Genomic DNA, 12,819 nt, shown 5'->3' with positions numbered 1-12,819 from the left:
TGTACGACAGTGAGTTCACCGTACAGCTCATAGAGCTTGTCATTGTAGCGGCTCCTCCATTGTCCTTCCACACATACGGGATCAAACAACCTTCCGAGTATCTTCCTTTCGAACGCGGCTAAGAGGATTTCGTCAGTTTTAGACAAAGTCCATGTCTCAGAGGCGTATGTGAGTACTGGAACTATACAAGTTCTACATAGTCCCATAGTTCGTCGCACCAGGAGTTTTAAGTAGAGAAGTTCGCATCTCAACAATTATTGTCGGTGCTGATATTTGACCCTGGTATGATTAACCACATATTCTTCCAAATATTTAAATTAACCCTTAACTATCTTAACCCTAACTTATCTAAATTAACCCTAACTTAACTACAGGTAATCTAATAATGTTTAATAGCTATTACATCTTCTTTTCATTTCCATTTGTTTCGTAATAATAATATCAGAAATATTTAACAAAATTTAAAATTTGTCAACCATCATTACAAACTCTCTGCCATAAGACCATAACCCATCAAAAGCGTAAATTTCTCGAGCAGAAATTGATCATCGGCAGCAGAAACTCAATTGACACCTAACTAACAAGCCGACGATTTTCACCATTTTCCTTCCATTCAACAATGCAGCCATTCCTTCTAGTTCGTCCTAGAAATGCTTCTATCAATGAGAAAAATTTCCCTCACCTGCTTCCCTATCCTCCATAATTTTCGGTACCCTCTTCCCTCTCGGGTCGTTTGTTTATATCCCTCACGGTTGAATAGTATCGTAAGAATAAAATTAACTTACCATCAACTACTTCCGTTGGGCGACCATGCCGTGAGTTGCTGGTTGAAGGCTCCTAACACACCAAGAGTCGCAGTGCATCGTAGTGCCCTAATCGATCTAATAAGGTTTAAAATTATTTCATCTTCTCTCGCTCAGGCCCACCCTAGGGTGGATAGCAGCAACGGCAAAGCAAGGATGCGGAAAACGCCAACACGCCAACAGAGTTACGCGTCCTACCATACGCCACCGTATCACCACAAACACTGGACACGACGAGGACACGTTAAAACGAACCTTTAAGTGAACCATTCTAGCAACCGTTCCCTATGTTGAGACCTTTCCTGAGCCTTCCTCCGATACCGTCCACCAATAAATAGCGGGCAACGGTGCGAGCAACACAAACGGGAGGAAGAAGAAAACACAGCAACCACAAGAGAAAATACCCCCGAAAAGGGCGCCCCCTTTGACCGATTACCACGACGAGCGCAAACACAAACATGGACAATCTAACTGCTGAGCTGTCAAACTTCACCGCCAGCTCGCCGACGGATGGTTTCGTGGGTCCGGTGACAGCCGGGCAGCTGGCTGGCGCCGTCATGTCAACGCTGCTGGTCCAGCTCGTTACGGCAGCAACAAGTAGTTCCCGAACGCCAACACCACCGACTACAGACGACCCCGACCATTACTACGACCCAAAACCCACCACGGCGGTAGTCGCCCCGGCCCCGGGACTGATGGAACCGAACGGGACCGAGCCTAATTTATGGTTCGTAACCTCGTTAGCCCTCTCCTCCCGTTCGCAGCAGCATCAACAGCAGCAACAGCAACAGCACCAACAACAGCTCCAACAGCAACTGCACCACTCGACCACGGGAAACAGTGGTGGGGCGGATGCTGGAGCTGGCGCTGGAGAGGTATCCCCCGTAACACTCTCAACGGAATGGCCCCGCCTCGCCCGGTTGCTGCTCCTTGCCTGCCTTTCGGTCGTAGGCAGCATCGGCAACGTCTTCATGATATCGTCCGTTATGATAGAGGACCATCTGAAAAAAGCAGGTGGGTTTGTGTGCCGTGTGTATGAGGTTTTGTGTGTGTGTGTGTTTCCAGTATTTCTAGTCCACCAGTTGATCCCCGTCAACCATGGTTTTCAATTAGGTTATTACTTTTCCCACCGATTACTTTAGCAACACGTGAGCTTTTCGGCTGCCCGTTTACGAGTGAAAATGTCAGTCGAACCACGTTCGGTACGGGGACAGCTTGTCTTTAGCGACAGTTTGAAAAGTTAATTTACCCAGGGAGGGGGATAAAAGTTTATCGAATAAAATCATCCCAATTCGTAACTATTTTCCCCAGCAACAGAGTAGGGATGACATTGCCCCACTGACTTTAGCGACTGGCGAAGATTTTCAAATCGATTGCTCTTCGAAGGCCGTAAAATAAAGTAGGATAGACAACCTGTCGTAAACCAGGTTCGAATTGACCGTAGACTAGCTGATGAGAGGACGACAATAAAATTCGTTTTATTGTTGCTCGGTTGGAAATTAAAATTAATTATCAATACATTAAATTTAGCTCGTTTCATACAACTCAATACAAACGATATATGGGAAATAATCAAGTGTAGATCATTGCCTGCGCAGTGATATTTGTATTATACTACGAATTGAACTCTGTATAAGTGACATTCGTTTTTCACTTTGGATAAGTAAAAGTTTCAATTTGAACTTAAAGTAAAATTTCCTTTTTTAATTTGTATTTGCATCAGTTCGGCCCGACATCTACCAGTATGAATATATTTGTTTTTAAAAAAAAGTTTATAAATTGTTATTTATGTTATTACGAATATTGAAAAGTTATTCTATTAATTAGTGTCCAATAAAATACTCCAAAGACTAACAAGTAGTTTATTAAAATAAGGTTTAGGTTTTATAACCTTCCTTCGACTGAAAGGAGAACAAAGCCTTTAAGCGATATTGTTAGATTAATTTCAAGTTCTACTTAAACTAATGTTGTGCTTATTGGCAAATCATGCTAAAGTGAAAAAGCATGCTAAAGTGAAAATTCCTACGAATTTTGAGTCGAGTATCAAAAGCTTAATGAAACCTCAAAGATTAGATAGGATAGACAGATAGAATTGCGAGTCCTTAAGGAATCATGAATCTCTGAGCAGTCTTTTTTTGTAATCTTTTTTTTCGTTTAAAAGTGACGGAAATGATCGTTAAGTGGTTAAAGGTAATGCATCAAATTTTACAAGACCGTACCAAGCAATTCTAAAATATATAAGTAAAGTGCGGCTACAGAAACGCCGAACATAATACATTTTTATAACTTCCAGGGCTATAGTGGCTAATTACTCTATTATAATTACTAACCCAACTCCTATACTAATACCCTATCTTTTGAAACTATAGCCAAAATGAGCAAATATGAGATGAGTTTGTAGAAAGTGATATACATGCTTGGTTATACTCATCTGTAAGCAAATTTTTATTCCGAAATAGAGAACACATGATTCTTCAGAAATTTATGAATCTTTGAGGGTCATGAATCTGAGATAGTGAATCTTTGAAGGTTAATGTATCGTAAAAATAAAAAACAACTTAAAGCATTTTATTTAGTATCAAAACCTATTCAAATTTTTGAACCTGAAACTGATTCATCTAACAGTAATGAAAATCCAATACAACAATTCAACCGCCCTTCTGAACCTAAATACAAGATTTGCTGCACAACCAAGTGGAGCGGATGCAGTTGCCAAATGGGATAATATTATTTGAACTATCCTTTAGCCGTAAGCTGTCACTTCAAACTTTCTCAACTACAATCACGAGGTGCAATTGCTAACAGACACCCAAACCTCGACGCCAATCCGCTCACGCTAGACCCGAAAGCTCACGTTTGCTAAAAAAAATAATAATAAGGTTTCACATTTCCGACTGCCCGATTGCGCAAGTGGCAAACAAAGCGCTGAAGAAAACTTTAACCCATCTCTCAACGCAAAGCGCGATATGTCGGACGTCATTTCCCTTCAAAAACTCTACTTTTACCTTACGCCGAAGAAATAGTTTATTTTCTTGTTCTTGCTCGTCTACTTTTTGCTATTCTCTTGTCTTGTTTTTGCTATTTTCTTCTAATGAAACTAGTGTTTTTTCCCGATTATCGTTATCGTTAAAATATTCTTTCGGTCTGCTTACGGCAAAAAAGTAAAAAAAAACCCTTGTCGGTAGCAACGAACTGCTTGCTCCGGGAGATGGAATTTTGGTAGTCCTTTTTTGCGTTTTCTCTTCTAACACTAAACTGAACCGTCAATCAGAGCTCTTCGTACAAAAACCAACGACAAAAGTAGAGCAGAAATAGTTCAAACAGTTGCTACTTTTTCTACTGTTCTATCATTGCGTATACAGAAAAACTAGTTTTACAGCATTACCAGTAGTGTCTGCTAGGTTTTGTAGGCAACCCATTCTGAATTTGTAGAACTCGTGCACTATTGACTTTTCGTAGGATTACACTCTGATTTCCTATCACTGCTGGCAAAATTTTTCGCTATTCTCTTTCCTTTTTATTGGCTTTTCTTAGTCGAATAGATTTCGGTTTCATTTTATCAATACGCTTGCTTTATAGTGATTTTTGAAAATCTTTACATATTACGAATAAATAACACACAAAACAAAAGCGAAAATTAACACAAATAAAAAATGATAAATAAAATAAAATAAATAAAAGATAAAAGGTGATCGCCACTAACCAATTTAACCACCAATCAAACGTCTCTCCGTTCACTTAACGATTTAGCATGAAAAGCTCATATGTTTGACGCAATTGTTCACTTGCCATTAAGTTTTTCCTTATCCTCGCCCTTCATTTTATATTCACCCCGTCATGCTGGATCATTCCTGTCCCAGTAACATACTATAGAGATTATGGCTGTATGCAACCAATTACTGATACTATTTACAGGCAATGCATTCATAGTGAACATAGCGCTCGCAGATTTACTTATCACTAGTGTAGTGATGCCAGCGTCCACCATCGTCCTGCTGGCTGGCATCGATAATTCCGACAAGGAAGTATGCTATTTTCACTGGTTCTTAGCTGCTTGCTCGTTTTTGGTTAGCATTTTAACATTAGCCGTAAGTATGATTGATACGCATTCAACACTATCTGTTTTGTGTTTTTTGTGTGTGCTGTACCGTTCGTTCTACTGTGTATGTGTACCGTGAGTGTATGCCATGAATGCTTGAAAGTGTAATGGAATTTTCTTCTAACAATCGCCAACCAGTAGAGCTTTAATTTCACATCCCCATTTTTATTACTTGTTACGTTTTATAACCTTTTGTAATGCACTGATTTTATTTTACACTCTCGTAAATCAATAATTTCACTAGCAGAAATTACAATGGTTGCACCAAACGGAAAAGATTAAACGGAAGAACGGAAGAACGGAAGAACGGAAGAACGGAAGAACGGAAGGCGGAAGATGTTCTCTCAACGACGATCGAATAAAGAATGTATTTCTGCATGACAGTTGCGCAGCAAGCTGTCATGCCCAATTAACGGATTTACATTTTGACGTTTAGCGATCAGAACAATGATATACGACCGGTCATGATCCTACAGGACATTACAGCTCGGCTGTCCTGACCTAGAATTGACCTCAATTCTGACTACTACAGAAGTTCTCCTATGTTTCAGCACTGATAGCCCATTTCCTCAACTTGTCCGCTTCTAAAACGCCATCATATGCCATCTGCGTATTCTGACATCCTTCGACATCCCTAACAACGTACCTGTCGTGGGGAAGAACTTTATGAATTACGTAAGGGCCGCGGAACCTTTTGTTAAGCTTTTTGCTAACATTAGCCGTGTCTGTATATCGAATGGCAACTAACTCTCCTTCCTTAAAATTAGGGGCTGGTCTAGTCTTTCCTGCAACGTATCGTTCATTTCTGTCTTGTGACGCTCTAATATTTGTTTGTGCCTCGGAACGGAGATGACTGATATCCTTTCCTCCATCTTCTATCTTAGACTCAAGGAATTCGCGTAACTCATCTACAACCTCACCCCGCTGCTCGGTTCCGAAGAGAAGAACAGATGGAAGAAAATTCGTAGAACTGTGGACAGTATTATTAAGAGCATACTCGGCAGTGCGTAAGTGCAAGTTCCAATCAGAATGATCGGCGAGATCAGATAATTTACTTAATATGGGACGAATCACGCGATTAGCACGTTCGACCTGACCATTAGCTTGAGGAGAAGCTGTAGCGTTTAGTATATGAGAAATATTGTGAGATTCAAGGAACTCCTTAAAAAGGGTTGATGTAAAACAGGTCGCACGGTCGCTTATAATGCGCCTTGGCCTACTATAATAAGACATATATTGATTAAGAATATCGCATACCTCGTGAGTATTAGTGGTCGCAGTAGCGTACAGTTTTGTAAATTTGGTGAAAGCATCTATAACAACCAGAAGATATTTCTTACGGGAACCGGTATTAGGTAATGGACCTAAATGATCAATATGCAGGGTGTCAAACGGCAAGGGTACTTTCGGAATACTGAATAGATTTCGAGCGTTGACTCGAGGTGGTGCTGAATAAAGGATGCATTTGATGCAATTTTTAATGAAAGTCTCAATTCGGGTTTTCATCTGAGGAAACCAGTAATGTCGGCGAATAGAATCAAAGGTCTTAACAGTGGCCAAATGGCCAATCTTTTCGTGGTTATGTCGAATAACATTATCCACCATCTCAAAGGGTACATATAATTGAAGGGGATTGACAGAAGATTGATGATATACTAAACCGTCTTGCAAGATAAATCCTTCAACGGAACCAGTTTCAAGTCTACGCTTCAGGGATTCAATAGAAGGGTCTCGAGATTGTGCAATCTGTAGTTGGAAATCCAGATCTAACTCACTGATAGCACCGATGGCTTCGGTTCGGCTCAAGGCGTCGACATGAGCCATGGAAGTTCCAGAACGATAATGAATAGAATAATCATAGTTTTCTAAGAATAGGGACCATCGAGCAATTTTTGCAGAGCCATTACGATTCTTTAAGGTTTCAACCAATGAGTTACAATCCGTAAAGATCTTGAGCGGAAGTCCATGGACATAGGTGTGAAATCTTTTAAGTGCGTAAATTACTGAAAGCGTTTCTAGCTCGTAGCTATGCAACTTTGCTTCCTCTTTCGAAGTAGTTTTCGAGAAATAGGCAATCGGATGAAGTTTATTATCGTCTTGCTTTTGTAACAGAACTGCTCCAAACCCAAATGAACTTGCATCACAGTGAAGCTCGGTTTCCCTTTTTGGGTCAAAAATGGCGAGGACGGGAGATTGAATTAGCCTCTCACGAAGAGCCTCAAAAGCCTCACGGCAATTAACATCAAAGTTGAAGGTAGCATCCTTCTGAAGGAGTTTGGTTAGAGGTTTAGCTATGCAAGAAAATGATGGAACAAAACGTCGGAAGTAAGAGAATAATCCCAAGCATCGTCTAAGTTGTTTTGTATTTAAAGGCATCGGATAGTTTCGTAGAGCACTAATATGCCTGTCGCTTGGTCGGATACCGGAAGCATTTGCCTTGTATCCTAAATAATCTAACTCTTCATGTGCAAACTTGCACTTATCAATGCGAAGTTCAAGACCAGACTCCTTGATCCTTTGTAGAACAGCTTCTAAAGTTTTTAAATGAGACGGAAGGTCAACGGAAGCGATGATAATATCATCCAAATAGACGACTATTTTCTCTTCAGCAATAAATTCACGAAGGATCGAATTAATAAAGCGTTGAAATTCAGACGGAGCATTCTTAAGTCCAAAAGGCATTTTCGTATATTCATATTGGCCATCGGGAGTAACAAAAGAGGTGTAGGGAATGGAAGATTCATCCATTTGCACTTGATGAAATCCACTTCTCAAATCTAACAGACTGAAAAACTTCTTATTACAAAGGTGTTCCAAACAGGTTTCAATCAATGGAAGGGGGTAGTTGTCTCTTACCGTAATCTTATTGATTGGTCGATAGTCCACGCACATACGTATCTCTCCACTCTTCTTCCGAACGAGCACCAGGGCGGAGGCATAGGGAGAATTACTTGGTCTTATGATCTGCTCATCTAATAATTTGGAAACTATTTCCCTAACTTGGTTTCGTTCCGCATAGGAGAGTCTACGAGGTTTAGTGAAAATGGGGGTCTGGTGAGTGAGGTTAATCTTCATTTTATAATCTATCAGCTTAGTGCACTGAATAGAATCGTTCAGGTAATTTTCTTTTACAATTGATAAGACAAGAGCGGCGTCCTTTGAATGTAATGAGGGACCAATGTCAAGTTCGAGCTCTGTTTCATAAACATCAATATTAGAAAGTTCAGTGGCTGCTACGCTTAGCGCATCCTGGTTTGGTAATATAATTTCATTTCGAGGTGACTTCATGAAAGGGATGGAATTCTTAAGGTACGTAAGGTAAATATTAAACGACGGAAGTAAATCCCTACCTATAATAATTGGCCAGGCCATTGATTTTTCGGGTAATATAATAAAGGAATGATTGAGAATCACTTCTCTGAATTTAATGCTACATGTAACCTGACCACGGGTATAAAGATGAGAATTCCCAAGGCCACGATATCTGGAAGGTGTCAGTGCAGCTAGAAGTCCTACTGGCACTATTGACTCATTAATAAAGCTTACTGCGCTACCTGTATCAAATAAAGATTGGATTCCCTGAACTATCACAACCGGCTTTCCTAATTTTAGAAAAGAGATACTCACTTCTTGCAATTCGTCCAATGCCAAGACTTCAGGATCATTTACCGAAATATGGCTGGTCGCTTCCGGATAGGCAGCAGCATTTGCAGCAGTCTTAGGACAATTTTTGTGGGTGTGTCCCATCTGGAAACACTTGAAGCAAGCCCCTGGTGGTCGGTTGGGACGAGTGCAATTATTTTTGTGATGTCCAAACTCCGAACAGTTATAACATCGGTTAATGTTGGATGTTATACCTCGGCTGTTCAAAACAGGAGCTTTTTCCGGAACAGAAGGTGAGGTTGGTTTAAAGATTATTCGAGACCGGAGCGCTTCGAACTTCTTCAACATCGGCTTTAAATCTTCTACATTTGTTGCTATGAACCGCATTCCGGCAGTGAGAGATGGGTTACCCAGACCGTCGAGAATGATGTCGACCAATTCGGGTTCCGGAACAGGAGCACGACTGGCGATACGTTGCATATCCAGCACGTAACGCAAAGCAGTTTCCTTTGTAGAGAGACGACGGGATCGTAACTGTCGAAGTACGGTTTCAACAGAAGGCGGTACGCTTAAAGTGAAGATAAGTTCCTCCTTTAACTGTTCCACAGTAGAGGCACGAGAGGATTGGGCAACAATAGCCGCAGATCCTTTTAGCAGCCGGCGAGTGTGGACGAATTTATCCGCCTCCTTGACTCGATGCAGCGAAAAAGTGTATTCCAAGTCGTCCAGCCATTGTAGGATGCATCTCTCATCATCGCCCGTAAAGGGCTCGATGGTCTTATCCAGCTTCAAGTCAGCAACCGGTGGTGAATCACAGCCTGTCTGGAGTTCCAGTGCCTGGATCTTGCGACGCAATTCCAGTAATTCGACGCGTTGCTGAAGTTGCCGAATTTCGTCATCGGGAGCAATAGAGGGATCACTTTTGGCCATGGGATCATTTCCATTATGTGTTGCGGCAGCAAGAATGGAAGAAAGGCACGTTGCAGACGCGCCGGTCTGAGCGTCCAAAATGGCGTCATCGCGCTTTGTGAGTGTAACAATGGAAGCGTCCAAAATGGCGGACGAGCGCGTGGTATCAGCGTCGGCAACAGGTTTTTCGACGGATGCTTCCGCGTCCCCCAACGAAGAGGTATTAATGCCCATTACCTCGGAAAACAGCTTCCGAATTTGGGTGATGGTGACGGAAGGAGAAACCACAATCCCCGCGTTCGACAGGACGCACAACATTTCGTCACGAGTAGGCATGATGATAATGATGATGAAGCCAAGGCGGCACGGTGCGGAGGCACGAGGGGTATCCCACTTCTGAGATGTAATGCACTGATTTTATTTTACACTCTCGTAAATCAATAATTTCACTAGCAGAAATTACAATGGTTGCACCAAACGGAAAAGATTAAACGGAAGAACGGAAGAACGGAAGAACGGAAGAACGGAAGAACGGAAGGCGGAAGATGTTCTCTCAACGACGATCGAATAAAGAATGTATTTCTGCATGACAGTTGCGCAGCAAGCTGTCATGCCCAATTAACGGATTTACATTTTGACGTTTAGCGATCAGAACAATGATATACGACCGGTCATGATCCTACAGGACATTACACTTTATTCTTTAACCATAAAACACGTCTCACTTGGATGCCGATAAGAATAGAAGAGAACGTGCATGGCGCTGACGTTCAAACTGTCACCTTTGGCAGTGCTGCCAGAACATTACTAAACAGAGATTTTTGTAGAAAATAGTTTTTCTTTAGTATACCAAAACTATTTAACCTCTAGCTGAAACTTAGAATGTGATCCACGAGATCGTTCCCATATGGCCTTTTCATTTAAATTTAAACTTAAGTAAAACGTTGTTATAGTTGTGAAGTATTATTTATTATTCTTTTTTCAACGATAATGCACTCGGATTCGACAATCGGCAAATCGGGGAGACTACCTTTAGTAGCCTGTATGGCGATTAACACGTTCAGCCCCGCATCACCCAAATTTGGGTGATGCTCTATGCAAATCGCCTTGAACGTTTCGGACACGACGCTGAAGTGTTAAATGTGCACTTAATTAAAAACTATACTACACGTACTATTTAATTCATTTCGTTCAGCAATTCACTTCCACTTCCACAATTTGCTTGTTGTAAGGATATTTGTTATTCAGGGTCTGTTAAGAAAGAAGTATTAAAGAAACTTCATATTGCATCCGAGATTGCGATCGTGTAGAATCATGCAATTACTTCTAAATTATCACATCAACCTAATTAGGCGAGCTATATCCATCGTTTTCTTCCTTTTTGATGAGCTTTTTGTTCAACGACACGCCCCTGCTCGCTGTACATTACACTGACGTATATCCCTGTTCCGTTGAACAGGAACCACCCCCAAAAGTAGGTTAGTAGCTCATTGTCAGTAGTAGAGAGCCGGCAAAAGTAAACCATCGCTTATAGATGGAGGTGGGCTAAATTGGATAGATTGCCCCATCCACTGTAGGCGATGAAATCTAGCTAAATGGTAAAGGTCAACCTGGCCGTACAATCAGGTAAGAGTAATTCATCAGCGTCTCGAAACACTATGTGAAGAACACAGACAGAACCCGGAACCGGAAGAAAATACCGGAAGTCAGCAAAAGCTACGGTTTGCTTTATGTTGTGTTTACGTATCGATGTGTATGTTTGCTTTCCTGTCCTTGAAACGGTACACCGCCGCCTGATTTTTTGCCAACGTGGGGAGCAGGGTGTTTGGGGCAAAGTAATCTCGCAACCGAAACTACCCCGGTAACTGGGTACGTGCCGCGCATTACCAACCCAGGACTAATTACTTTATTTTCCCATCACTATCTCTCACCCCTTGCGCTTCTATCGACTGGTACAGATGATGGCGTTTGAGAACTACCTGCGGCTGTGTACGTTCCAGAACGAGCGCGGTTGGTTCAATAAGACCAACACGACCGCGATCCTGCTGCTGATCTGGGCGGTGGCCTGCATCTCGTCCGTCATGCAGTTCGTGTACGACATCCGGTTCGACTACTGCAATTGGCGCGTCCATCAGCCCATCCCGCATGAAGCCGGCGTGGTCGGACTGATCGTGCTGCTGCCACTGCTGCTCACCTTCATCACGCACATTCGCATCATTGTGGACGTGAAGCGTACGATGGCAATGCCGAACTTTAAGCCGAGCCTTGCCTACACCTGGGACCTGTCGCTGGCACGCACCAACTTCTACAGCTTCCTGATCTTCGTCGTCTTTTGGCTACCGTTCTGTATCATATTCGCCTACGGTACGGCCCGGTTCGTCTCGAACCCAGTCTTCTACACGACCGTCTGGATCGGACTCTCGAAATCCTGCTTTCACAACGTCATCTACTGTCTGACCAATCGCCACTTCCGGAGCGCGTACATCAGTCTCTTCAACTACTGCTGCTGCAAAACGACGGTGGCCGTCTCGAGACGCCAGCGTGCCGACGGTAACCGACCAACGGCGGACGTCCGCGTCCACATCATACCCGGGTACAACATGTACTCGTACACCAGCCCGCAACGATCCGGCAACTGTCACGGCCATTGGGGAAAGCGCGACTGTCACGAGTTATGATCGGAAACGTAGCTAAATTAATCGAACCGCACCGCTCCCTCTCGTAGTGCGGGCTGCGCGAGTCGATTAATTTAAAACCGGTCCCGGTTCCCGGTGATCCCCCATTCACTGTGGGCTCACCGTTTTTGTTCCATTGCGGGCGTGCATTCTGGTCGGTTTTGCTCGGTTCAAGGATTAGTTTACTACGGGTGAATGGTGAATGCGTGAGACCATCGGCAGCTGGCTGATGGACGGGTGCTATTTCAACGCTCTTAAGTACCGGGGATGGGTGGGAAAACAGCGAATAAAGAGATCAGTAATTTGGACCGTTGGGCGGAGCCAGTGTGACTCCACACTGTCCAGCTGGCACAGGTTCTCACGTTCTTGCGTAGGAAGCTATTATTACCGTGCTTATTATCATGCCGTGGTTTTCGGGACAACGTGTCCTTCATAAAGGTTACTATACTTCTACGTATGCTTTGGCCACGCTGGGATGGGAAATTTCCTTAGTTTAAACAAGTAAAAGGTTACCCTAACAGTATGCTCCCTTTTATTTCTGAACATTATTCTGAATCTATAGTAGCGCTACATCATACAAGAAGAAAGCCTAATCCTTACGGGCATAAACAAGATGTCCTATTAATGCTTAACTGCAACAATTCCTTTTTGCTGCATCTTTCCTCCCTAGGCGTTTGCAACCACAGCTACTATATGCACATAAAACTACTACTACTAATACTACTACCAC

The 12,819-nt window shown here is 42.6% G+C and overlaps 1 protein-coding gene across 1 annotated transcript; it reads left to right on the top strand.

Moving 5' to 3' along the window:
* The first annotated feature begins 1,261 nt into the window (after window positions 1-1,261).
* Window positions 1,262-12,114, top strand: LOC128303945 (melatonin receptor type 1B-like). Its single transcript, XM_053041048.1, has 3 exons — window positions 1,262-1,817; window positions 4,719-4,891; window positions 11,373-12,114. The coding sequence occupies exons 1-3, from the start codon at window positions 1,262-1,264 to the stop codon at window positions 12,090-12,092; spliced, it is 1,449 nt and encodes a 482-aa protein (XP_052897008.1). The 3' UTR covers window positions 12,093-12,114.
* The last annotated feature ends 705 nt before the right edge of the window (window positions 12,115-12,819 follow it).

This window comes from Anopheles moucheti, chromosome 3 (genome assembly GCF_943734755.1).
Source record: "Anopheles moucheti chromosome 3, idAnoMoucSN_F20_07, whole genome shotgun sequence".
In the NCBI taxonomy this organism is placed as follows: domain Eukaryota; kingdom Metazoa; phylum Arthropoda; class Insecta; order Diptera; family Culicidae; genus Anopheles; species Anopheles moucheti.
Note: the sequence above shows the minus strand (reverse complement) of the source record. Positions and strands in the feature narration are given on the sequence as shown.